We start from the raw sequence: 27643 nt of genomic DNA on the forward strand, positions 1-27643 counted from the left end.
TTTTACTATTCGAAAGACGATGTGGCTAACCTTTTATACAAACATAATAAATAACTCCGAAAACGCATATGTTGTTATATATATATATATATATATATATATATATATATATATATATATATATATATATATATATATATATATATATATATATATAACATCAACTAAATATTTTTATTCTGTAAATCTAATTCTTTGAGAGATGATGGGTGGTTTTAAAGACTTTGCAATCAAATTATTCCTTGTGTAATGGTTGCTCATTATACTTTCTAATTTTTGGGTTCCAGACATGCTTCAGTATATTTTTCCGATATTATTAAACTTTGCATGTATACTCTCGCCACCTTGCTCCTCGTAAAATCCAGGGACCACTCCTCATGTGTTCAAAAGCACTCTCATGAAGTTCTTCAACTTATGCATTTTTGGAGTTATTGATTCATTTGGCCAAGTAGTTCGAAAAAATTCCATTAGTTCACGTTCTATTGTTTCTAAAATAAAACAAATTTAACTAATAAATATAAAAGTAAATTAAAAAAAAAAAAATCAACTGATCCACCGGTACAGTAAGTGGAAAGTCAGCAGTTAATATATGACCAAAGACTGGCTAACCACATCAATACACAAATTGTGTAAAATGGTATATAATCAGAAAAACGGAATAACATTGATTAGGTTCTACAAAGAAATAATATTTAGTCATTTTTACTTCGTGACTTAAGTATAGATTATAAACTTATCGTAACTCTGTACCTTATGTTCATTAAATAAATTACAAGAATTTTAATCGATTGTGACACTTTGAATATTTGTGAAACCAAAGTTTAAACTTTTGACATATGTTAATCACCTCCATATGAACTAGATATTCTCAAAGTTTTATGCAATTGACAACTGATTGTGGAATTAAGTTGCATAACTTTAGTATGTTATTCAACTACAAAAAAACAACAAAAATTTACTATATTAGTACAGGTGTTATCAGAGACATTGATTAGGAATGTTATAAAAAATATTTAATGCCAACGTTGCGAAAACCTAGATAATATACAGAGAAACAATTTTTCAATAATCCCTGAAAGGATAAATATATATATATAAAAACATACGCTTAACATCTTGTGAACTTGATTCCCAATCAATAAGCAACTATGATAAGCTTGATGTTGTGCTCCACATAATTGCGAAACAGATCCAATTCTGTCCGATTCCTATTTTCAAGTCATCTTTAACTATGCAATTTGTGCCTCCTTAAAAATTAATTACAATTATTGATGTACAAATGGTCCAAAAATATCATTAAAAATAAATACTTCTTTCCAATACAGTTTGATATAGATATTGATATACCTTTTCAGTTCTCTTGTAATTTCGCAGAACAAGCGCAAAATGCCAAATGCATAATCGCGAAATAAAATTACATGTAAACTCTTTTCCCTAAAATGACGATGCATTGAAATTAAATCATAATTAATTAAAAATCTGTATGCTTTTCTAAAAGCATTTTGCATCCCTCTTACCCCAAATAGAATTCCTGAAAATTTTTTTTTTATCTACCTCCATTTCATTGAATAAAGTTGCCTAATTTCATCTGTGTGCCTTGAGAGCTCAGCTTTAAGGTCCTCCTCTTACTTTTGCTTGATAATCTTTGGCCTCAAATAATATCAAATTGCATAATCCATTTTAAATGAACTACCTTCATGGTCATCTCCAATTTTTATATGTGTTTCACTAGCTGTCTGGCCATTAGTTAATTGGTTACGTCTATAACAATATAGATTATATACAAATATAAATATTTGCATTATTTATGATTTTTTGATTGAGTTTCTAACAATAGCACACACAGCACAATAAATTACACTTCAACATTTTACATTTACTACATTTTGCATTACATACACTACATCTGCCATGGTGCCAAAGATTTGCACTTGGTTTCACTAACTTCTTTCAAATAATGAAAAAGTGTTGAGATCGTGGTTGGGACAGTAAAAGAAACAAAAAAAAAGAAAACGGTTTTCCATTCTGGTAGGTGATTCAATAAATAATGGAAACTTAATCTAAAAGTAGATAAATGCAAATTAAGTGCACTCATAATCTGGCCTTCGCAAATAGAAAGAACAAGATGTAAGGTTTATTCGACATAGAAAAATAATTTATGAAAATGAACAACCAGCTCATTACAAATGAAGTAATAAAGTATAGAGAAAAACTTTCAAAAATGTTGTATATTGTATGATATGGCAAATTTTTTCATATCTTAGGGGAGGATGGGTAGGAGTGAGCCACTTTTTTTAAAATCAATTATATCAAGAAAACCAAAAGTGGAAAAAGTATAGGATAAGGAGCCTAAGGTAGCCTAATGTATTACGTTTCTAATAGTAATACATGAAATATCAAAATATCTTCAGATTTTTAATAGCTTGAACAATAACGCAGGTGTTGCTACTGGTTCACTCCTACCCATGAATGGGTAGGAGTGAACCAAGCAAATGGTAAGAGTGAGCTATTATCTTTGATTACTAGAAAACTAAAATTAGATATTTTCTTTAACTAATTTATTGAAAATTAAGTAAGTAACAAATACTTTATAATTAAGCATAACATAATTAAGTAATCAAGTAACATAAATAATGAGTCTAATTTTATAGACTCGAGGCATTATAAAATATGGTAAAAATAAATGTTATGTTGCACACGAGTTTTCTAATAATGTAAAATCAAGACAACTAAATTCTATATTTGTCGTATATTTTCTCATAATGTTTATTCGCTTTTACAATTTAAATATCATTTCTAAATTCATTGTGCACGATGAATTATGCACAACGAGCCATATATAGTCATTGAACTACATATTCATTGTGCACAATGAATTACGCAATGACGCAACTACAACACCCCTTGATCTCTAGATCACAAAGTCTGCATATCTATTCGGAAACTTCCGCATTCGCGTCGATTTTCGGTGATTCAGGTTGTCCGCAATGGGTTCTTCCGATCCTCTAGTAGGCAAATCGGCTGCGATGGGAACAGGACAGACGTCCGACATGTGTCTCGGCAATCCATTGATTTCTACCGAAACTCCTCGTCCTTCATCTGTAACTTTTCCTCTGTTCCATTCGCTCGTACATTTCGAGTCAGGTGGTTTTACAAATACTTCTTGTCCTTGAAAAAAATTGTGGAGAACTTCTTCGTTGGTTTTGGCAGAAATTGTGTGTGGTTTCCACTCATAAGAAAATATAGCTTTGTAGGGGAGCGATGTTTCCTCGCCATTTTTCCTGGGAGCCCGGTTATACCAATATACCATTTTTAGCGGATCTTTGCCACTTCTGGCTGCCATTCGCTTGATAGTGCGGTGATGACGTTCAACAATTCCGTTCCCTGATGGCCTGTAAAGCGCAACGAAACAGGATGGACACTCCCCATTCTACGCATAATTCACTAACGAGTTTTGAGCGAAAGGTCTTGCTGTTGTCAAGTAGAACTTGCCATGGTGGTCCTCTTTCTCGAAATATTTCTTCTAAATGGAAACACACTGTTGTTTCTTTCTCGTTCTGTAGCTTTCTCCAAATTGCAAACTTGCTTCATTTTCCACAGTCAATAATAAACAAATAATTCTCTGATTTATAGTGGGTTACATCGATAGCTAAACGGTGCTAACTCTTTCCAACTTCAAGATTTCCTTCTTCCCACTTAATTGGCGCAGGATCCACCGATAAACATCTTTCGCAACTTTTCACGACTGATTCAACGTCTTTTCTACTAACCTTCTCCTTCGGATATGTCTGTTTCATCAGATAAAGGGTTCGATTGACTCCAAAGTGATGAAGATTATGAAATGACTTCACATCAGGCGGTACAACATTTGCTGTCATTGCAGAATGGTTTAAATGTAACCAGTTCTGCGGTACTCTCGTAAGAGCATCGGCTTTATTTTCTACTGACTTTACCAGAAAAAGTTTTAATTTTATACCACACTCCTTCACAAGGTCTTCAATTAACGACAACCGGCGACAAACAAGTGGTTCTCCAAGACCGTGTACTCGAACGGGTTTGTCACCGATAATTAAGGAGTTCAACCAGCCGGCAACAGTAACCGAATCACACTTTATGGTAATACATTCGAATCCCCATTTTGTTGCTAGATTTATTCCTTTTATCACGGCTTCTAACTCTGCAAGGTTAATGTGAGCCGCATCATCTTGTTTCCTCAGCCACGAACAGTCTTCTACTATTTCCCCAGCCACTTCCAACACTATGCCAACGGCTAAGCTGCTTGAATCACACCACACTGTTGCTTCGGAAGTGTTTTTGACGTTCCATGACTCATGAACGGGATCTTCTTTAGTAAGTCTTTCATTTAAACTGTTTACTAATTTGACAATACGTTCTTTCACAAAAGAGTCCCATCCACAACTACTCGAAACCCTTTTTAGATAGCTACACGAAGGGCGCAACCAATTTGCTATTGGAAAATGTCCAGTCAGCTGTCAGCACCAAGAAAAGATTTGCCGACGTGTCATTTTTCCTTCAGGAACTTTAGGTATGTTGTCACGTTTCCAACGGACTTGGTTGCATTGTTTGTACACTCGCAATCCAAGCACACGACCGCCGACAAATTTTTCTGGCAACTTAGAATCCAAACCATATTTTTCCAAGAGTTCTCGAACTCTGCAACTTGACACTATGTTATTATTGACAATGATATCATCAATAAATGAGTCCGTCCCAGCCTCGACAACTTTGTCTAAGGATAACACCTTTTTTAAAGTTTTAGTCATTATTCTGGGCGCCACATTTAAACAAAAACCCAATCTTGTTAGACAGTAACGCTGCCCTTCATATTCCACGACTTGATATTTCCACAGTGCTTCGTCGACACGAGTCTGCAGATACGCTTTCTTTAAATCGATTATTTCAAGATTTTCTCCCAACTTTCTCCAGTTGCGAAGTTTGGTACTGCAAACGTCGCCATCTGCAGTATGACTGGACACAAATTGATTCAGCTCCCGATAGTCCATCACCGGACGTACTTTTAATTTGTTTCGTTGAATTACTGCCATCAACGGAATGATGCCATTACATCTCCCTTCAAATGGTTTCAGCCATCCCTGTGCTATCCATTCACTTATTTCCTTTGCATAATCACTTTTAACGTCATCAGAGATATGATAGTTTGGAATTTTGTTTGTCAAAGTTGGTGGTTCTATCAGCCACTTCCAAGACACGCTCCAACTGCCATTTTTGAATTCTGCTACGAAGTCTTTATCAATCAGCTTTTGAATAGTAGGCGAGGATACTTCATTCGTTTTTTCTTGAGAGACTGCAGTAGCACTGATAGTTAGTTTTTCTACATTGAAGTTTATGGTTTCGCCGTCTCTCCCAACTTGGACACCTCCAAGCCTTCGTATTGCGTCCATACCAAGTAGCATTTGATATTCGGGGACAATGTTGGCAACCAGGCATTCCAAATCGATGGTAGTGTTATTAATAGAAAGATTAACAACAATCTGGTGTTTTACTTCAATTGACTTTCCATTCATCATCACGACCTTTTGTCTTGCGTGTTTGACATTTTTTGCGTTTACGATATCCCGACTTAAAATTGATTTGGAGCATCCAGTATCCAACAATGCTTTTATTTTTCTTCCATTGACATAAACGCAGAGAGTTGGTGGTTTTATATTTCGTGGGAAGCCGCTCGCGCATAGACGGGTGGCTTCCCTTCCATGTTTTTTGAGTTCGTACACTTTTTGTAACAGTTCAGGGCCAGGTGGTTGTCCATTCCACACACAAAACACTTCTTCTTCTCAATTCCTTCGCTTCAATTTCGACTGATATGTCCCTCCTCACCGCATCTTTAGCAAGTCATGGTCTTTTTTCCGCTTCCTTGAGGAACCTTTCTTGGACCAATAGCACCAAGATTCACGCGACTAACAAAACACGATTCTTTACAACGCAAGATTACCAAACTTCTTGCTTTTTCAGCGATCTGGTGCAGTGACATTGTTGATATCGAGAGTGCTGTTTGGAGCTGTTTTCTTGCTTCGTCAGGTAATCCGAGAATAAATGCGCACCTTATCCACTCTTCGCTTACGTGAGACGATATTAGCTTGCTCAGCCTTGTTAATTCTGCGAGATATACGTCAACGGACTCGTTTTCCTTAAGAAGGCGATTTACGAATTCTTCGTGTGCTGTTAGCGGAGAAGCAGAGAAGGCGGTAGTCAGTGCATTTTTCACTTCATTGTAGTCTTCTTTTATCTCATCACTGAGTCCTTGATAAACGGCAAACGCCCCGCCAGAAAGAAATAAGGGGAGCATCACATTCAGCTCGTCAACTTTTTGAAGTTTTGCTACCAGTTCCAACTTCTGTATCCATTCTGAAAATTCACCCGAACCATCGTACTGCGACACCAAATCCGAGAACTTTATAACAATACTCATTGCCGAAATAGCTTGTAATATCAAGACAACTAAATTCTATATTTGTTGTATATTTTCTCATAATGTTTATCCGCTTTTACAATTTAAATATCATTTCTAAATTAATTGTGCACAATGAATTATGCACAACGAGCCATATATAGTCATTGAACTACATATTCATTGTGCACAATGAATTACACAATGACGCAACTACAAATAATATACTAAGATGTAAAAGTCAAACCAAAATATGTTTTTACGCTGAAGTCAAAACTTTTTTAGCGTGAAGTATTAGTGACCCGGGGTTCAATCCTACCCGTGAAGGAATGGCTCATTCCTCCCCAAGCTGTGCAGCTGGATTAAAACATTAAATGTGCACTAAGTACGTGGTTTATGCACGTAAAATACTTTGTTCTAAAAACTGCATTGTTTATTAGTAAATTTTGAACCACTATCTTATGTCTCGAAACAGCCGGTATGCTCATTAAAGAAGTTTAAAAAAATACAAAAAATTTACTTTTGCACAGAGTGGATGACAACGTTAACGGAGACACCCGCACAAAGAATCGGTAAAAAAAATTGGATTGTGTTAACAACAATTTGTATGTAAGTACTTGGTGAAAGTTTTGAGTCTTTTTAATTTCCCGTTTTAGCTGTAGGATCAACGATTCACTCCTACCCTTGGCTAACTTCTACCCATCCTTCCCTATATGTTACCTTTAATTCAAAACGAGTTTATAACAATGCTGGGAGAAAAATTAAGAATAAAAATTATTGAGCAAGTAAAAGCTACTTCAAAGCACTTATCTATTGTATTTGAAAGTACTCCTGTTGTTTCTCATATGGATCAAACCAATAAGCTCTTGCGGTACGTTATGATTGATGGAAATAGTTTCAAAGTGGTAGAATCATTAATTTTATTGAAGCCAATGGTAAAACTGCGAAAAATATTTCAACAATGATTTGACAATAATCAGAAAAAGATAATATTGACATACCAAACTCTAGAGGATAAGCATGCAATGTGTCTGTGATGACTGGTCAATGCTTTGGGGTTAAATGAAGTATTAATGGAATAAATAGAAACGTAGAGATAGTCACATGTGCAAATCATTCCCTTAATTTAATGGGTGTGCAAGCAGCATTAGTTGCTGTGAACTCTGTAACCTTTTTTGGAGCATTTGAACTATTAAAAAGATATTAAACAGTTGTTTACGGCTAAACATATTTATGAAGGTCTAGGCATTGTTACAGAGCAATGGTGCAGAAGGAAAAACATAAATAAAAAACTTCCTACAAAACCGAGTTAAGGAGAGAAATATTTTCCTAGCTAATCAAGATGAATCCAAGAATTTTCTTGCAGATCATCAAATCAATGGAGTTGCTGGTTTATTCGAAATATTTCATGCAGCCTCACTATCTCCATATGCACTAGAATATGCTTGGAAAACGAAAATAAAATTTGCTTCAAATCACAAGACAGTACAAATGAAAAGTTTTTCAAGTTAAAAAATGAAGGAGTTATTTGACATTATTTTAATTTTCTCGAAGATTTTCTGAAATGGCAACTAAATAATTTCTAACATTTTCCTCGGAATTTTCAGCCCTAGGGTTGCTAAGAAAGCGTTTGATGGCGGCAAATACGTCTCAATGATTCCAAGTCTTAGATTTAAGAAGCCTCTACTTCCGTCAGTTCTCAGTTTTAAATGGCCATTATGGATGTTTCTAATGCTCATGGACTTGTTTAGAGAGAGCCTGAAATTATTCGCAGTTGATAACAAATTTATCTTCTATACAGTGATACAGATAGGATTTATACTACCCCGGAGTACCTTTAAAATTTTCCCTTTTATAAAGATTGAAAATGAGAAAACTATACCTGCTTTCTATAAAATATGTAATACTTTTAAACAACAACGCGGTTTTTCTTCCTTTTTCTCTGCACAAAAAAACGTATACGATCTCGATCACGTAAAAACTATTCACATTTCACTTTATTTGACCAAATATTAGAGAAAGAAAAATTTGTGTTGTTTTTATAAATGAGAAGCATAAAGTGCAATTTTAAACATGCAATATCTGATTTTTTATATGCATACATCCAAAATACGATTATTGTATGGTATTGATTTGTAATGGTTTTGTAAATGAATTACACTTAAATATTATACGCCTACGTTTACTAGAGAAGAAGTTGTTTTCTTGTAATCTTTCGTCGGCTTTTGACCAACCAAGATCTTTTGATGAGGCTCAACAAAGTTTAGATTTATATTTTCAATTAACCGGTTCACCCGACCCATTTTTAGTAAAACAGGAAATAGAATTATACCTCCAAAAACCAACATTTGATAATCATTCAACAATAACATTAAAATCTAAATAATCACTGTGGTTCTGAGGAAACAAATGGCATTCTTATATCAAATGCCCTGCTCGTGAAGCTACTTATCTTAAATATTCTAATGTTTCTACAACTATTCACAATTATGATGATTATTTTTTTGCCATCATCTCAGCTCCAACAAGTTCTCCTTTTCCAGCAACCAATTAATACTATTTTATTACTACCATTAGCTATAGCTAATTATTAATAGTACTCTATTAATGACATGTGATAAATAAGTTATGTGCTAAGTTGCATCACTAAATTAGGGTACAAAATAATTAAGTATTTTTGAGCTGTCAGTATTTGCGATGGACTTTTATGAAATTATTAGCAAATTGAGTTAATTTAGAAGGCCCCCTAATGGCTATTTGAACTTGAGCATGGCATTTGCAAACGCTTGCCTTTTAGAAAATGGTACACATGTACAGATACCAAAGATAGCTATTCAGTTCTCGGGTTGCAGAGTTTGCCATAAGCTTGTTAACAGACTCGCTAGCAAGTAGGTGTTTGTACAACTGGAGATGTTGTACTAACTCCTACTTGTTACATGGTGAATCTACAGCTTATTTGCATGTTAGCCACCAAGCAATATTTAAATGAGTTATAAATGTGATAAAGTCATGCACCTTTGATACTTAGTGATAACTGGCAATTGTGGCTGGTGCTGAGTTCTCCAAATTGTGGTTCACAAAGTGTGTTTTTAAGACTGTAGACGCTTAGCGATTTTAAGGCTGTACACGCTTTGTGCAATCAACAGATTGTGGGAATGTTATTTCATCCTTTGTTAATGGCAGGTACAGAAGTGAAAGTTCAGTTTATTCCCGGTAGCCATCTTGTAGAAATTTAATACGTTCAGCAACAAAAGTTATCACCTCTTACATTGTCAAAGCAAGTAGCTCTTGCGCTTGCAGGCTACAATCAACTAAGCGAAATGGAGGTATTTGAGAGGAGTTATGTGATATCACATCCAAATTACTTCTCAACCTTGTAAACAATGTTATATCTGGCAACTTTGATACATCTCAGTAATTAAGTACATGAGATAGAAGAATTTCTCTAACGTGATGGCAACAACCTGACAAAAGACAGCACGCTGCAGTTTATCTTGCTGCTAGATAGAAAGTGTCATTATATTTATAGTAAGCTTGAGAATGATTTCTCAAAACGGTTTATCTGACGGTTTCAAATAACTTTGCGCTCCCAAGAACTATAATTGAAATGAGTCACCAACAATGCAGTTATGCGTTCTTGAGTAACTCTGTAATTTTCAAGAGAAAGTGTTAACTTTTCATTCCAATAAAGGGTGCACAGTTTTGGTAGTTCCCAGTCATAAGCACCAAAGCAGACTATTCTACCAATCAGATCTTCAGCATTTGTAACTAATACATCAGTGTTTGTTGGCCACAGCTTGAATGTTGATGGTAATAACAAGTGAATAGCTTCAAATTTGTGCAACATAGTCTAAGTGTTGCTGCAGTTTTTGCCAATTGAATGGAGCTTGTTGTTAATAGTTTCAACTATATTTTTACAATCAATACGTTCTGTCACCCTTTTGGCATTGAATTTATTGATAGAACTCAGTGACTTGCTGCAGTACAATCTTATTGTTGTAAACCTAGATTGTGCATCAGTTATCTTGATTGGTGCACCTAGAAACTTGGGAACAGATAAGCTACTGAATACATGTAATTATTACATCATCACTGCAAGTCAACTCTGGCGAGAATGTACTTTCTTTTTATAAAGTAACTGTTATTTATAGGACGTGTAAAAGCTCCGCGACATGGAAGATTCCTGAAAAACAGTTAAAAACTTATTTGAGTGAAAGGTTAAAGCAAGGAATGAAAATCGCACTTTCTGCCAAGAGACTGATCAATTTATGCATTTTCTTTTATTGGCCGTTTTTTAATTAATATATATGCATATATCTCTATGCATATATATGTATATATGTTTATATATTTATACATATATATATATATATATATATATATATATATATATATATATATATATATATATATATATACACACGAATATTGATTTACATGGAAGGCAAGCCTAGAGCAACTCAGGCGAGCTGTATTCAGGATGTTGCTAGTCCTTTAGAGATGTATTATACAAATCTATAGATTCACCTTCCGTCGTTTCTTCCATATTTCACTTAAGAATATCCAACTTCATAAAATATACTAGTTTATGCTACTCTTAAATTTAATGCCTAGCTAGTAAAGCAATATGTTGTCAAGTTGTCAACTCTCAATATTCATTTACAAAAGACAGGTAGTAAGAGCGATTTGTACCATCAAAGCAAAACAATTTGAAGCAAAGTCAATATATATCAATATAGGATTAATTAGTGCTTGTTTACAATTATAGTATAGTAGTATGCAAATAACTGTCGCTAGCACTTGTACTAATCATGATCAATTCGCTTATAAACGGTTTGAAAACCTCATATCGCCGAAACTAAAAAAAGTTGTATGGTAAAAAGACTATTATTGTTGAAAATCTGTCTACTCACTTCAATATCACTATTTTTTTAAAAGCGCGAAAAAGAAAATATTAAGATTGAATGCTCACTGCAATTTGACAATATACCTGCAGAAAAAAGTCTTTCTCATGACAAGTTCGATGAAATGCAATTAGGTTCAAGTTAGCAGACTGCTATTGAAAGCATTATTGGATCATAGCTAGTCAATCTTCAGTATTAATTAGACTCTGTTGAAGAAAAGTTCAGAAAGTATTTATCGGGGGTAGTAATAAATAGTCAAACCAAAGCTTGATAGTAACTCATTAGGAGATTTAGTAAAATCACTGAATAAAAAGGTTGATGCATTTGTAATCGTTTATAACAAAAATATTATCCAGGTGCCATTATTAACTTTTTTATAAATGGTGCAACTGTAAGTTTCTTGGTGAAATCTACAAATAACTGGAATTGATCTTAAAAGAGAAGATATTTTTTCTGTTACATTCATTCTAGAATAAAATATTATTTTAAATGGTATATTCGTTGCGGACTTTTTTTTATTAAAAAACAAAGTTAAATAACGAAGAAACTTTTTGCGGAACGAAATCTGTTTTTTCCGTAAAGAAAATTTTTTTTTAAAAAATGACCGTTGTAAAATTCTTCTGAGAAAAAATGCAACAAATTTAAGAAGAAACACTAAGATTAAATGTATTTCATTGCATTTTAGCTTGTAAGAACGAGAAAATTTTAATGTAGTTTGTAAAAATACTCAAAATTTCACTAAAAATATAAAATAAATTTTATTGAACATTTTAATCTGGTTTTTCCAAGCACGTTTTCCACGCTTTATTTTAGCAACAGGTTCAGATGAGCTAAACTTTGTTTTGACTTTTTATCTTAATTTGTTTGATCTGCATCTCGTATTATTTTTCATTCTTTGAAAATTTTTTTCTCTTCTTTTCCTTAATTTTCATCTTCTTTTTCATACATTTTCAAAATATCTTACTCACTTATATTGTCTTGTTTTACTTTGGTTTTTTAAATTGGTTCTGAAAGTTTTAGTACAACTTTAAATGAAGTTGAAAAGATTGAAGTTGATCGCATAGTAGTTGAAAAACTTTAATTGAAGTTGAAGAAACTGGAATTTTTCTCTCAATATAAAGCGCTGATGGAAGCAGAGAGACGAAATAAATAACAGCGGTTTTTTTCTTTTTTCTTTGTCAGTGGGCATCTAAGAAGATTCTACATGGGTTCCTAAGAAGATTCTACATGGGAGTATTGACAAAAAAAGTTTTAATCAATAATAATAATAAAAAAAAGAAACACTTTATTTACTGAGAACTATTTTACCGACCAAGAAGTTCATTACCAGTAAAACTGGAAAAGTGCGTTGGAAAAAGTTGGAGTTTTAAAACTTTCAATAGTGAATTGTGCAACTGATTTAGAAGCAGATTTTAAATCATCATCAACGTCTATAAACCGCTTAAGATAAACATTCTCAATATTCAGTGGAAAAATGCCTGAACCACGGGAACCATTAATTATATTGGGTTTTTTTAATAATTCTATTATTCATCAGTTTTGAGATTTTTAAAAACTTCGTCTTAAAAACCTCCATACAACCCTTATACCTTTTCCAATTTTTAACTTCCTTTATCCATCCGAATTTAGATGGTCCAGAAAACGATGCATCGCACATTTGCGAAATGTATGTGGTTTTACGTAAATGGACATTAATGTGGCTTGTTTGATTTTCTAAGAATATGAAAACAGAACGTGAAGCAACTTTCAGTTCTTCATTAATTCTCTGAATATAAGCATTGAAAGAGCGTTGGTTTTGCCATCCAGTTTCAGTGAAAAGGAGGTCAATATTTGACAGTTCCACAAGTATATGCAAAATCTTCCAATCAAGTTGATTTTTTTTTTTAAATATGACCTGGGTTTTTTTTTTTAAATGACCTGGGTTTTTTTTAATAAAGAGTTATTAGCTAGAAGTAGTAGCAGACAATTTCTTTAGATTTTAATGAATTAATTTTTTAAAGCTGGTTTCGCGCTTTTCCTTGATTAATCAAAAAAAGGTCTTCAAAAACCTTTTGTGTGCAAAATTTTAAATTTTTTGCTAAAATACCACAAAAATTACTTTTATTTTTTACCTCAAAAAACAGATTCATTTACATGACTTTAAAGTCCTTTATGAGTCCAGTTAACAATATATTCCAATTAAGGAGTGAAAAGTAAAGATGATAATCTATTTTCAAATATAAATCCTCATCTTTTAAGATAATAACAATTAAGTGGAGAGAAAATTGAAAATCTGGAACTATCAAAAATATTTTATTGAAAGAAAAACTCATTCATGATATTTCAACTACATTTAGATGAAAAATGTTTTTCAGATGGTTTTATGTACATTTTTATACATTTGTGAGCTAATTAGAACATGACATGTGCCATGAAGTATTTTTTCCACAAAAAAGTGAATACCACAGAAAACCGGAAAAATCTTTACGCAAGTTGTTATTTTAAAATGTGAAATTTTTTTTTTCTGTGAAATCTTTTAGTAAAACCCGTTTGGTAATAAAAACATTAACTTTTTATTCCGAATTTATCTATTTGAACTTTTAAAATTGAAGCCTTGTTAAGTGGTACAAAGCCACCCTTTTATATGATCAACTTTCCACCACTCTTACAAAGTTACTATAAATTAAAAAAAAAAAAATGATGGAAAAAAATTTGCTGTGGTATTTTTTTTAGTTAAAAATATTATAAACGCTTAGAAGCATAAACATTTGACTATTCTTTCGTATTTTTCTTTCAAAAAGTTCTGTTTCTACAAATTGAAGTTCGATAGCTTAGTAATTGAACTTCGTTCTGTGAATTATGTTGAAACAATTTCTGGTGACTACTGTAAAACATGGTGGAGTTTTTAAAACATTTTTTGGGTTTGTTTTAATGATAATAGAACTGCCATCCAATATTTATTCTCATAATAAACACTACTTCTATAAGGTCGGCAATATAAAATAAATTCAAGGTAAAAAAATCATTATTTTGTCATTTTATTGAAGCAAAGCTTGCTGCAAAACAGATCTTTGTGAAGATCAGAAACAGCTCGCAAACGAAAAATAAGTATAGTGCTTATATTTTTTAATATTATTCCTTATTTTACCCAATAATGTTTATCATTTGAAATTTTTGACCAGGAAAGCACTCAATAAGACTTAAAGGGCAATATTCAAGCCTTGGAATTTGGTTTTTATCTGATTTATTGCTCAATTTAAAAACAGAGAAACACCTCGAAATTTTCTCAACATAAAAGTATACCATATTTCTAACTAAAATTCTGAAAAATGAAAAACCTCCAAACTTAACCAGTGCAACTGTGTTAAAAAATAGACATCCCTTACATCTAAGAATTTTGTTGGCCTATAGTTTCAAGTAATCTTGTGTATCCCACGCGTAAACAAATTACAGAGGGTCATTATGCACAAAAACGGACCAAAAGTTGCATATAAGAAAATTGGCAAAAGTTTATGCCACGGAATTCAAATTTGGAGTTAGAAATCATATTTGCGGGTATTTAAGCCCTACGATCTGCACGTAATTACGTAGGCACTCTTTATTAAACGTACAGTCAATTTCTAACTCAAAATTTAAACCCTTAAAAACTTTTTTAGAAGTTGTAGATCTGATTTGTATCTTCTCCCATGTCTTGGGATGTGTTGATCTGGAGATTGTAACTCACATGGTCCTTATGTGGAGTGTGGAGAGTCCATAATAAAATTGTAGTCCTTTTGTTTGGTATTTCAAATTGCAACAATCTCCAAACTAGCTTCTCTCAGAGGTTTTGTAATCTCAAATGAAACTGATTTGATTATATCATACAAGCTGACTTGATTATGTCATATCAGATTATGTCATGTCAAGTTATTGCAATCATGGCATTTATAATTGGTAACTGCAAGTCATGTTTTACAAAAATGTTCTTTGTTACTCAAGTATGAGATCACCTTCTTTTTACAACAATTTGAAAACTTATTGTATTCTGCATTAAATTAAATGCATGCTACGAAGATATCTTTTATTATCTATTAAGATAATTTTATCTAATAAGATTTTACGGCATAAACAGTTAAACGTGTAAGCAGTCAACTTTATATTATCGCACTTATAACATTTTTAAATAAATTATTTTTAGTAAAAAATGCTCAATGAACGTGAAATTCGAATAAAAGACGGTTATGGATTATTTTGGCTTATCGTTGTGATTATCATTATTACAAGAAAAATTCTTCTTCGCTTCCTAAAAATACTTGGAAATTGAAATGGAGGAAAATTACCTTGCTGCGATCCTGTTCACCGTTTTTTCTCCTCCAATAGCTTTATTTCTCTTAGTTAAAACTTCTCTGTTATGTAATTCGCTGATGCAAATTATATAATGGAGATTAATTGAATAATGGAGAAGTTTTAATTTTTAATATTCCTGATCTCTTCACATATTATAATCTAACGGCTAGCAGAATAATATAGATGATGGTATACCATTAACCATTAACATATCCCCAGTCTCCACAAATAATTAATAAGTTTCTTCTGTATTGAATTATGGCATTTATTTCCAAGGTAATACATTTTTTACCTTTTAATAGTTTTATGGTGAACAATCAAGGCAGTTGACATAGCAACTCTCTTTATGAGCATAAAACTATATTACCCGCTGCGTCTTCGTAAGTTTCTTAACTCGTTCGGTATTAAGAAGTAACTTCCGCATTATTATAGATGTTATTTTAAAAAAATATTCATATATATATATATATAAATATATTTATATATCTATGTAAATATATATTCAAATATATTGTGATAATTGCTAAATATCTACTATGTTAAAATTAGCAATTCTGTTAGAAATCACCTTTAAACTTATTGAGTCAGTAAGTAGTCTCGAGAGATCAACTACAACCATAGGTTTCCAATCAGACTATCATATTTTTGTTGACGAAGAACCATTATGCAAAGTTGACTCGAAGTTTTTATCGTTTTCGATTGGCACCGATGTTTTTAGAAAAGATAACGAATTAAATTTCGAATGCGAAAAACTACGAGTTTTGTTTAACAAGCTTTCCCCGTGTTACTTACGAATTGGTGAAGGAAAATCTAATTTTATAAATTTCCAACCACGTGCATCAGTTAATTTTGCTTCAACTTTAGAAGGAGCAAAAAAGATTGCTGATGAAAGTCCAAATAAGACGGATAACCCAGTTTCAGCTCCTGTGGAGAGCTTGAAATTAAAATCTATTTGGTCAAACATAACTAGTACTTCAAATGCAGAACTTGACGATATTCAACCCAACGATGAAGATAATGAAAGCGGTAATGAAAGCGGAAGCTCTCAAGAATTTAAGAAAAGTTACATCGATATGCCGCAAAAGATTCATGCCTATAATACTCCGATATTTTTGAGTAACTCGTCCGTAAACTTTATGCCAAAAGTAATGGCTGAAAAAGGAAAAGCAATTGACTTAGAGATAAAGAAAATATACAACTTGACAGCCAGTACCTTTGACTTAATTTATGAGTTTGTTAAGTCTGCAAACTCTCAACTTGTTTTTGATGTTAAAAGCTTGAAAAAAAAAAACAGTAAATTTTTATGGGATCCAGAAAACGTGCGCTTACTTCTGGATTATGTTTCTAGAAAAAAATACAACGTCATTTGGGAAATTGGAAACAAACCTCAACTTTTTGATGAAAACTCCTCAATTGCAAATGTGGGAAACGATTATGTTGCTTTTCGTCACCTTTTATCAATTTTAGGTAATGGGAAACTTGTTGCTCCTGAATTAACTGGCCCTTTCAACGATCGAAGAATTGAAAAGTATCTTCGTCGCTTTCTCCAAGTATCAAAAGACGCTATAAGTATACTATCTTGGCATCAATACAATGATCTTAAGAATCAGATGGTTGGAGATTCTTCCACTGACTTCAGGATTCTTGACAAATTTATTAGTCAAAATCGTCGAATTCGAAAAATAGTAAACAAACTAAATTTTAAAAAACCGATTTGGGTCACGGAAACTGGGAACGAATTAAATCAGCAGAATTCATTGTTGAATAGCTCTAACACGTACGCTTCTGGATTTTCATTTTTAGATAATCTTGGTGTTGCAGCGAGTTTCTGCATGAACGTTGTAATGCGAAAGTCTTTTATTTTTGGTAAAAACCCATTAGTAAATTTCGAAAGAGATTTGAGACCAAATCCAGACTATTATCTTTCTGTGTTGTTTAAAAGCTTGGTTGGTAGTACCGTTCTTCGTGCTCAATTGCATGAAAAAGATCGAAAGTTTAGGGTTTATGCTCATTGCGCGAAGAAATCACGCAAACTTACTCCGGGAGCAATAGTTGTGTATATACTGAACTTAAACGACAACGAGAAAAAGTTTTCATTCCTTGGTTATGAACTCTTAGGTATAGATCAGTATCTATTTACCGGTGATTCAACGAACGCTGATACAATCCGGTTAAATGATCAGATCTTATACATGACAGGAAATTTCTTACCGGAGTTTCATCCTGTACATGTGGAGCAGCCTATTTCCATTCCTGCAAAATCATTTGGGTTTTATGTTATTGAAACAGCTAACTTTTATGCGTGTTAAGTAATCTTAGTAGAAGCAACACCAAGTAGTAGGAAAACATGTTTTACATATACAGTAATATGATCGTTATTGTTTACATTATTCTAAAAAAAACTGTTTAATTTATACTATGCGTAGAACCTTTCCAAATTTTACTCATTGCTTATTTGTGTAAAGACAATATATTGATTTTTTTATTATTATAATTACTGTGGTAACCGTTGTTGACTTTATTGCTTCGAGACAAATGGTTTATTTTGCTAATAAACTTCTTGTTTCATTTCAATCTAAAATAGTTTGATGTAGCAGATAAGTTACAAGCAGAATTAACATTAAAAAGTAGCTTTTAGTGTTACTTCTAAACGCCAGTCTCAAAGGGAGAACCTTACAGTTGCATCCAAAGTAATAGAAAAAGGGAGTCTCTTAAGAAAAATTCAAATCAGCAGAAAACCGAAATGCATGCTTGAAGTTCGCCGAGGCTTACAGAGATTGGACGGTACCGCATTGAAAACGATTATTATAGCCAGATGAGTAGAAGATTAACCTGAAAGGTTAAAATGTTAAACGAAATGTGAGAAGACCAGTTGGCAAGCAATTAAAACATATACACAATAGGAATCTTGAAACTTGCGTGTGGCAAAGGCTCGGTAGTTTGGGGTTTTTTTCGGAACTTTCTGGGTTGGGAGCTCTCCATTGCACAGAAGGTGCAATTAACAAATATAATTACAATTTTATCTCAGAGAATCAGATATGGCATTTTTAGATAAACGTAATCCTCTATGGTGGGCGTTCAACAGGACAATAATCCCAAATATGCATCAGAACTCGTTAAAAATGGCTCAATACATGTAAAATAACTTTAATGTAAAACTGCACCAATTTCTAAATCCAATTGAGAATTTATGTTTGTTATTTTGTGCAAAAGTTTGTTATTTTGTGCAAATGTTTGTTATTTTGTGCAAAATAACAAACTTTTTTTGTTATCTTGCACAAAATTCTGAGACTATTTCATCTAAATCGATATTTTTTGTATTGAAATTAAAAAAGTAGTAACAGCACTATAATGTTTTCGATATTTGTACCCTTAATTTTGCTTCAAAAAACCATATATACTTAAAGTTAAGAAAATAGTAAATTAAACTTTATTTTCTTTAAATTTTCAAGTTAAGTTAACTTAATTTATTGAAATTCAACTTTGGAAATTGTTCAAAAGTAAAAATTTTGTTAGAAAAGCTAAATTTAAAGTAAGACCTAATTTTGAGATAAACCAAACAAACAATCATTTAAATCTATGCTTTTTTTAGAAGCAAAAATAAAAGTTAATTGATCTTCTTTTACACAAAAATAAAAGGTGAATCCTTTTTTACAAATAATATTTTATTACACCAAAATTACACAAGCGACCTTTCTAAACATCCTTTCCTAGTAAACACGGATCCTACATGGTCAGTAATAACTCATTAGGTTAATAAGTGGCTTTTTCTAGGAGATAGTGGTTGTGTCAAAAAAGTACATCCATGTGTTTTCATGTACACTCTTAAAAAAAAAAGATATTGGTTGTGTCAAAAAAGTGAGTGCATACCACTAAGAACATAATAGTTTGCATCAATTTTTTGACATAACCAACATATTTTTTTTTCAATTGTCCTTAAAAACATGTGTGAATGTTGGATGTAAGCCATCATTTTACTTTGGAGTGAATTAACTCAAAGACATCTAAATGCAGCAAGGCGTCTCTGCGTAGATAAAAATCGCGGTATTTTCTAAAGCTTACAAACAGAAAATAAGCAATTTAATAATGCTTTCTATACCTTTTTAACATATGAATGACCTGTATTGCTTATATTATCATGCAAAAGCTTGAAGCTGAAAACCTTTTGTGTTAGCGGTTTCTTCTCATCAAACCTCGCAACTTTTTTTAACTAAATCTTTCTTTCAAACCTTTTCCTCATTAAAACCTTTCTTTTGAACCTTTTCCTCAATTAACATTTCTTTCGAACTTTTTTTTTAATGAACCTTTTCTCACTGAAACTCGCAAAGTCACGATGAGAAACAATTACAAATGTTACATTGAAATAGCAAAAGATATCAATAAAGGAGCTGGTGGTTATTACCTTTCGTTCCTTCAGGCTAAACACAGCTAATTTTTTGCTCAATAAAGAACTTTTTAATACCGAAATTTGGCAACCTGCGTCTACTTTGAATCTGTGAAATAGATAGTGGAGGGTAATTTTTCAAATTTGTAGTTTAAATATTAAAAACAAAATAGTGTTAAAATGTTTTAAATGTCAAGTGTCTCGTTATATTGTTAAAAAAAAACAACTGATATCTTAATAACCAAAAGCTTTTAAGGGTGGTTAACTTTATTTAGAAATCATATTGCAGTAGAGAACCAAATAAAGTTAATAAAAAGTTGGTAATATTAAGTATAAAAAAACCTATCATTAGCATAACGTCTAGTGAAGCCTAAGTTATAAGTATGTTGACGTCATGATAATAAAATCAATGAAAATTTAATCTTACCACTAGCATTAATGCTGTATATAAATTAATCTAAATGCTTTACAAAATCTTGATAAGATAAAAAAAAATTTTAATTAAATGTAATTGCTATTTGATGAAATTTATAATGTTATCAACCTTAGAAAAAATTTCCCATCGTCATTTTGTTTTGCAGTGGTCTTTGCTTTTGTCAAAAGAAAGAAAAAAAAAAGAGATTTGCAAATTTCAAAGAAAAAGTTTACGGAATACTTTACAAAAGATTTACACTTAATCAAACTCAAAACTATTAAAAAATAACCTACATAAAACTTTTTCGTTATTTCTATGCAAATATTTTTAAGTACTTCTCATAAAGAAGATATTTTGGTGTAGTATTTTTGGAAATTTTTTATACGATTATTTTAGTTAACCAATCGGAGTGTGAACCCTCTTAAACCAGCGGAGTATATGGCATAAAAGTAAACTCAACTTATATCAATATCATTATATCATTCAATATCAATATATTTCGTGTTAAGGATGATACAAAAAAACACAGGTCATTGCAAATAGTAACTCACTAATAAAACGCAATAACCTTAATAAGATAAAGAAAAGACAAGAGAAAAACATAAGAAATAAACTAGTCACATGATAAAAGTAGAACTTTACAAAAATTTATAAGTAACACTTGTAAAACAGACTTTTAAAAGAGTTAAAATATAGGTCAAATAGTTATTATAGTGTATTCACATATACATACGTATATACACATATATCCAAATAAGAAATTATAAATTGTACATATATATAAAGAAAATTGTTATAGTGGTAAAGGAATAAAGTTAAGCGTAACTTTTTGGGTGAAAATGATAGAGTGACTTTAAGAACAGATATTTGGACCTAAGGATAAAATATGTTTTTAGGGTGTACCGAAAGGTGTTCCAAAGAAGGATCCACTGATATGTAATGGAATTTATTTGGACCTAAGGATAAAATATGTTTTTAGGGTGTACCGAAAGGTTGTTCCAAAGAAGGATCCACTGATATGTAATGGAATTTATTTGGACCTAAGGATAAAATATGTTTTTAGGGTGTACCGAAAGGTGTTCCAAAGAAGGATCCACTGATATGTAATGGAATTTATTCCATGTTTAGTCGCATATATATAGAGTATTGTGAAAAAGATAAGAACCACTACATAAAAAAAATATTTTTTTCAAATAAATCTAATTAATTTTTATTCTAAAGATAATAAAATAGTCTTTTTTTTCAAACATATTAAATAGAACATGAGAAAAAAGATTTTTTTTTTTTGAAAATTAATTAACAGAACCTGTAAAAATAAGGATTAAATATTGTGTTAATTTTTTTAAATATTTTTTTTTGTAAAAAAATTAAGAACCACAAAAAAATTTTTTGTGCTAAATGCGGTGGAAACATCTTTTTTAATTTATTTTTACCTTTTTTGTTTAAATATATTCTATCAATGACCTGAGTCATTACCAAAAAACAAATAACTGTATTTAATTTCAAACAAAAGAAAATTCTTTTCTTTTGAAAAAAGAAAAGAATTTTTTTTTGTTTGAAATTAAATACTGTTATTAAAACGAGCAGAAAAGCTATTACCTATGAAGATCGTGTAAAAGTGGTGCATTTTCACCAGGAAGGAAAATCCGCTTGTGAAATTGGAAGAATAATAAAGCGATCACATAGTTTGGTGCTAACAATCATCAAAAGATTCAAAGAGACGAAATCTTACGTTGATCGCCATCGTTCTGGAAGACCGCGTTTAACGATACCCAATGATGATCTCCTTTTAATCAGGTTGGCGAAGAAAAATCGAACCATGCTGTCGCATGAGTTAAGAAGGAATGGAAGCTTTCAAATGGGCGTCAAGCATCGGCATCACTTGTGCGTAGGAAACTATTAGCTAACAATACGTTATGAAAAGAAGCTGTTTTAAAACCTACCAAGCAGCATAAAAAAGCGAAAAGAACTTTGCCAAAGCGTCAAAGAATGGTCTAAACAAAAATGGAGGACAGTAATGTTCAGTGATGAGATGAATATCGAGGTTGATAACCGAAAAAAACAAATTATGATTCGCAGGCAGTCTTCAGAAAAATGTTTTCTCGATTGCATCGTTCGAAGAACAAAACAAGGTAGCGAGTTGGTTGGAATATGGTGCTGCATGACATATTATGATCTCGGTATGTTTAAATTATTTGATGGTCAACTCAACTCTATTTATTACGTCAACATTTTAAATAACAACTTGTTACCGTCAATTGATGCACTTGAGCAAAGCGTTCCGTTCATTTTCAAGCAAGATAATGCACCATGTCACAGGGCTAAAAATTGTTTCTGAATGGTTCGAAAGCAAAAGTATTGAGCGTCTAACTTAGCCACCTAATAGCCCAGGTCCAAATTGCATTGAAAATCTTTGGAGTTGGCTTGATGAAGAGATTGCCAAGAAAGCACCAAGGAGCTTGAGGAGTTGCACAATATTTTACCAGCAATACTTGAAAATGTTCCCAAACATATTTTAGAGAATTTAATAGACTCAATGCAAAATCGTTTAAATGAGTCCTTAAAAATTCATGGTAGAATTACGCGGTATTAGGTAAAAATTACCGTCTTTTGTTCTGTGGTTCTTAACTTTTTCAGAATTTTTTTTTAAATAAAAATTACCTATAAAAATTTAAATATTTTTTTTATTTATTTAAAAGTTTTTATCATTGTTATTATCTTTTATTTTGTTTGTCTATTTTCTAAAATTTCTTATTATTTTTTTACCAGAAAAATATATACAGTTAAATAAAAATTTAAAAACAAAAATAAATTGTGATTTTTTTTTTGGTGGTTCTTAACTTTTTCACAATACTGTATATATATATATATATATATATATATATATATATATATATATATATATATATATATATATATATATATATATATATATATATATATATATATATTATTTTGATTTATACTTGTATTATTTGATGTTTCCTTTATAACAAATTCTCTTAATACCATTAACAATTTAGTATAAGAATTTTTCGCTGGATTATGTTTACCAGCATCATCATCTTATAAAATTATTTTTACTTAAATAACAGTTTAAACTGACGTCAGCAGTTGAATAGCTTCTCTTTTTTTTTTACGTAAAAACGTGAAAAATGGAGTCCAAAATATAGTCTTAACGAATTGGTTGTTATCAAGATTAATTCCACCATTTAGAGAAGAAAAAATTTCTTATGATAATACATACACTTCTATACAAGATGTCAACATTCAAGTAACATACATGCATACATACATACATGCATACATACATACATACATACATACATACATACATACATACATACATACATACATACATACATACATACATACATACATACATACATACATACATACATACATACATACATACATACATACATACATACATACATACATACATACATACATACATACATACATACATACATACATACATACATACATATATATGTACAATAAATTAGAACTATATTAGAATTATGAGAATTAACTAATACTTTTAGCTGTTGTGTTAAATATTCTATGCGCTTATGCGTTAAATATTTTGTGCACTTATGTAATTTTTACCAATCAATTGTGATCATATAAAATCTAATAATTCAATCGTCACTAGTAGCCTTCGCTAAATTAAATTACTCGAGCATTTTCATCCCTTTCTATTTACTCTCGAGATGTGATTTCTTAATAACAATTCCGCAATTCCAATACAACAATTACGCCTACATAGAGACACCCATATAAAATATATACTGTTTTCTTAAAACAATAAAGCTCAAAGATGTAAGTTACAAAAAAGACCAAATCTTTTTGATAATTTGATTCCCTCGAAATATAGCTGCAACTAATATTCCCCTTTTGCTAGGCATCTATACCTTTAATAAAACCTTTTGGTTCGAGATTATTGCGAACTATGTTTTTTCTAGCACAAATAATAATTGTGTTAGCAGCTATTTTTTTCTATTAGAAGAAATTCGCATCGAGAAATTAAAAGGTTCTGCTGAATCGAAATAGTTAAAGAAAGCCAAAAAAAGTTAATAAAGACGGAAGAAATATTTTGATCACAAAAGAAAGGTACTAGTAGGAAATGCTATTTAACTGTCGTTTAAATAGATAAAAGGAGGATCGGAGGCTTATCATAAATATCTTATTGCATGCGGGGTTCAAGAAAACACCATAAAGTCTAAATTTCCAAAGAAATGATGCAACTTAAGGTAAGCAGATTTGAAGTTACGACGTCTTTTTAATGATCAAACGAGGTTTTTTTATAGGATTAAATAAATTTTATTTTTTTAATAATGAACTTTTTATACCATAAAATAAAATATGTCTTCGGTTTTATCAGTTGTGAAAGCAAATCATTTTTTTGAACGGAACATTTGTTATCTGGAGATTATAACTGAATAAAATTCAATAAAAAGTATTAAGTCGGTATCATTTTATGCAATATTAATTCTACTTGCCATTCTTTTGAAATTTAGGCTTTTTTATTAGGACCAAGCCTTTTTAAAAAGATTTATCTTCAAACGCTAAGTTTATTATCCAAAACTAACCGACGATGCTTGGAGCAAGAAGCATGGGCTTTTCGTGTTTCGCTTTGATATATATTGCTTTTCTATGTTGTGTCAAAGCTGATTTTGAAAATAAAGAAAATGTATTTGTGAAATCAACTCCTGGGGATTGTAATAATTTCTTTACCTTCTGTAGAGAATCATGTGTAAAAGGATTCAGTGCTAAATGTGCGACTTCGACTGACAGGTTTGGTAAAAGAGATTTTAGCAAAGACGGCTGCTCATGCTTATGCAAGGGTGATTCAAATATTATACCTAACATTGTTCAAACAACCACAACAACCACAACAACTAAATCAACTATAAGCTCTTTTCTTCAAACTCTTCTCCAGTCTCATAACTATTATCGAGGTTTACACGGAGTACCACCTTTAACGTTAAGTCAGGACTTGAACAATAAAGCGCAGGAATGGGCAGAAAATTTGGCAAGAACTGGGATAATGGCTCATAGACAAAATAGTGATTCTGGTGAAAACCTCTTCATGGCATCTGACTCAAGAGGTGCTCCGAATGGAGATAATGCTGTAAAAGCTTGGTACGATGAGATTAAAGACTGGAACTTTAATAATGCAAGTAAAAAGTTTTCAGGCGCAGTTACAGGACATTTTACACAGGTAAAAAGTATATTTTCTTTTTTCCAATATTGATTTTTTATTTTATTTATAGCTGTACATGCCTCATTTTATATTTCAAGTGAATATTAAACAAAGATTAATTGCTTTTTAAATTGTTTTTTTTTTCCTGCCATCGTTCAAGAGACTTTCTGAACTAATTATGTTAGTTTTATGAAATAACAACAAACTATGTATTTTTTACAGAGCTTCCGTCGCAGGATATAGAAAAAAACAAACTATTACCTATTCCAGAGATAATAGAACTCCAGGGTATTGTTTCATCACAATTGATCACAAAATGTTTAGCAGAACAAAGAATAACCAAATATCAATAATATAAATGATAATAATAATTTTCTCACAATCTCGTAATTTTATATATTTAAAGATATAAATCATTTTAAACTCGCTTCAAATGACCGAGATAGTAGATTGTCTTTTATCCTTGTTATTCGTTATTGATGGATTAGCAAAAACCTGATGTTTCGTTGAGTGATTGATTTTGCATACCAACTTATTCACTATTTATACAAATTATACATAATTAATACAGATAACTTCAAAAAATTTATAAATTTTTAATATCATTATGAGAAAGTGCATTTATTTGAGTTTATATGCGCCATGGATTATTAATTTCGGAATGATTACTTTAGGTTGTATGGAAATCAACTTCAAAACTCGGATGTGGTCGCGCTTTTAATGGTAACACCGTCTATGTAGTATGCAACTATTTGGCAGCTGGAAATTGGGCAGGAGAATATGGCCAAAACGTATTGAAACCTTTAATCGAATGAACTTTTTTCCATTAACCCATTTTTTAAAGCAAACTTTAAAATTTTTTTGTAGCGTATTTTTTATTGTACCCTCGTCGGGTAGAAATATTTTAAACCTGATATTTTGTATGATGTAATTATTTTAAATTTTTCTATGTATTAGTGCTATTACGAGAAAAGAAACTATATTAACGCCTAAACCTCGACTTTTGTTTACATAAAAACGTGGTTTAACATTCTGGTAGTTAAAAAGAATCATTCACATTTTGATCGTTACTTCTTTAGTCCTAACAAGTCTCTTCTGGCCCATCTTCTTTCCACAAACGAGATCGCTGTTTTCTAAACCTTTGAGATCCTTATAAGTCTTTGCTCGACTAAAATATCACATTGAGTTTGGACAATACTGGTTGAATTTTCGTCTAAAAGACTTTATAATTCCTCTTTTTCGTTCTAATATCTTGCTGGGCAATCATCCTCAACACTACTAGGAGTTACCGATTCTGGCTCATCAACCATAGGCGAACCATAATTTTTGATTTCGTGTATGAAAGCATCGCGCTATATATATTGTTACATTTAATTATTTTTTTCTTGATATAAATAGCGAACGCATCTGAATAGAAAAAGTAAAAAATTTTATTTAAATTTTTCACGTCATGTCGCCATTTTCATGTAGTTTTTTTCAGATTGATTCAATTTTTTTCTCATCATACGTATTCTCATCACCATGCGTCAATGTGTGTAAGCTGAAGCGTTTAACTTAAAATTTCTTATTTAAATTTTTAAATTTAAAATGAACTTCACAATCAAATATTTCAAGAACTTCAATATTTCTAAAATTTATTACATCTTCATTTTAATTAAATATATCCATAACTTCGTTAACTCTTTCCATTAAAATGTTATAAAAATGATCTGATAAGAATTCCATCTTTTTTATAAGAAAAAAAATTATTTAAGCTATTTTTTTCTTTTCATGCGTGTGCTGAAGCGATTATTTTTGCAAACTGATCAATTCTTTATTATCAACCCATGAGTTGAATGATTCTGGATAGCCATGCCACTTGACTAATGATTTGTTCTTTTGTTTACGAATCACTTTTTCAATTCTAAATATTTCTTGATTAGTTTTTTGCATTTCCTGTTCGTAAAAAGTGCCTTGCATTTCTTCGCCATTATTGTCAGTTATTTTATACGTGGGCGGG

General features: G+C 31.4%; 2 protein-coding genes and 1 long non-coding RNA gene across 7 annotated transcripts; 2 read left to right on the forward strand and 1 right to left on the reverse strand.

Annotated features, from left to right (window-relative positions):
• Positions 1–186: 186 nt before the first annotated feature.
• Positions 187–26138, reverse strand: LOC149893393 (uncharacterized). Of its 4 annotated transcripts, none has more exons than XR_016454769.1 (6): positions 25906–26138; positions 1555–1761; positions 1348–1434; positions 1107–1247; positions 848–934; positions 187–488 (listed from the first exon to the last, which is right to left on the reverse strand). It is a non-coding gene; the product is annotated as an uncharacterized LOC149893393 (long non-coding RNA). The 4 variants fall into 4 exon arrangements; XR_016454766.1 differs by lacking the exon at positions 25906–26138 and adding an exon at positions 15630–15990; XR_016454770.1 differs by lacking the exon at positions 25906–26138 and adding an exon at positions 15630–15990 and having other exon boundaries at positions 751–934.
• Positions 16025–18982, forward strand: LOC149893394 (heparanase-like). Its single transcript, XM_090095072.1, has one exon. The coding sequence runs from the start codon at positions 16173–16175 to the stop codon at positions 17943–17945; it is 1773 nt and encodes a 590-aa protein (XP_089951198.1). The 5' UTR covers positions 16025–16172; the 3' UTR covers positions 17946–18982.
• LOC149893395 (Golgi-associated plant pathogenesis-related protein 1-like) lies at positions 23631–26638 on the forward strand. 2 transcript variants are annotated; one of them, XM_090095090.1, is made up of 3 exons: positions 23631–24691; positions 24972–25662; positions 26319–26638. In XM_090095090.1, the coding sequence occupies exons 2-3, from the start codon at positions 25036–25038 to the stop codon at positions 26457–26459; spliced, it is 768 nt and encodes a 255-aa protein (XP_089951216.1). In that variant the 5' UTR covers positions 23631–24691; positions 24972–25035; the 3' UTR covers positions 26460–26638. The 2 variants fall into 2 exon arrangements, with proteins under 2 accessions (XP_089951216.1, XP_089951207.1); XM_090095081.1 differs by lacking the exon at positions 23631–24691 and having other exon boundaries at positions 24864–25662.
• Positions 26639–27643: the final 1005 nt, after the last annotated feature.

The sequence above is a fragment of the Hydra viridissima genome, unplaced genomic scaffold (genome assembly GCF_058129835.1).
Source record: "Hydra viridissima isolate aposymbiotic clone 2 unplaced genomic scaffold, HvirCarnegie_v1 scaffold_1, whole genome shotgun sequence".
In the NCBI taxonomy this organism is placed as follows: domain Eukaryota; kingdom Metazoa; phylum Cnidaria; class Hydrozoa; order Anthoathecata; family Hydridae; genus Hydra; species Hydra viridissima.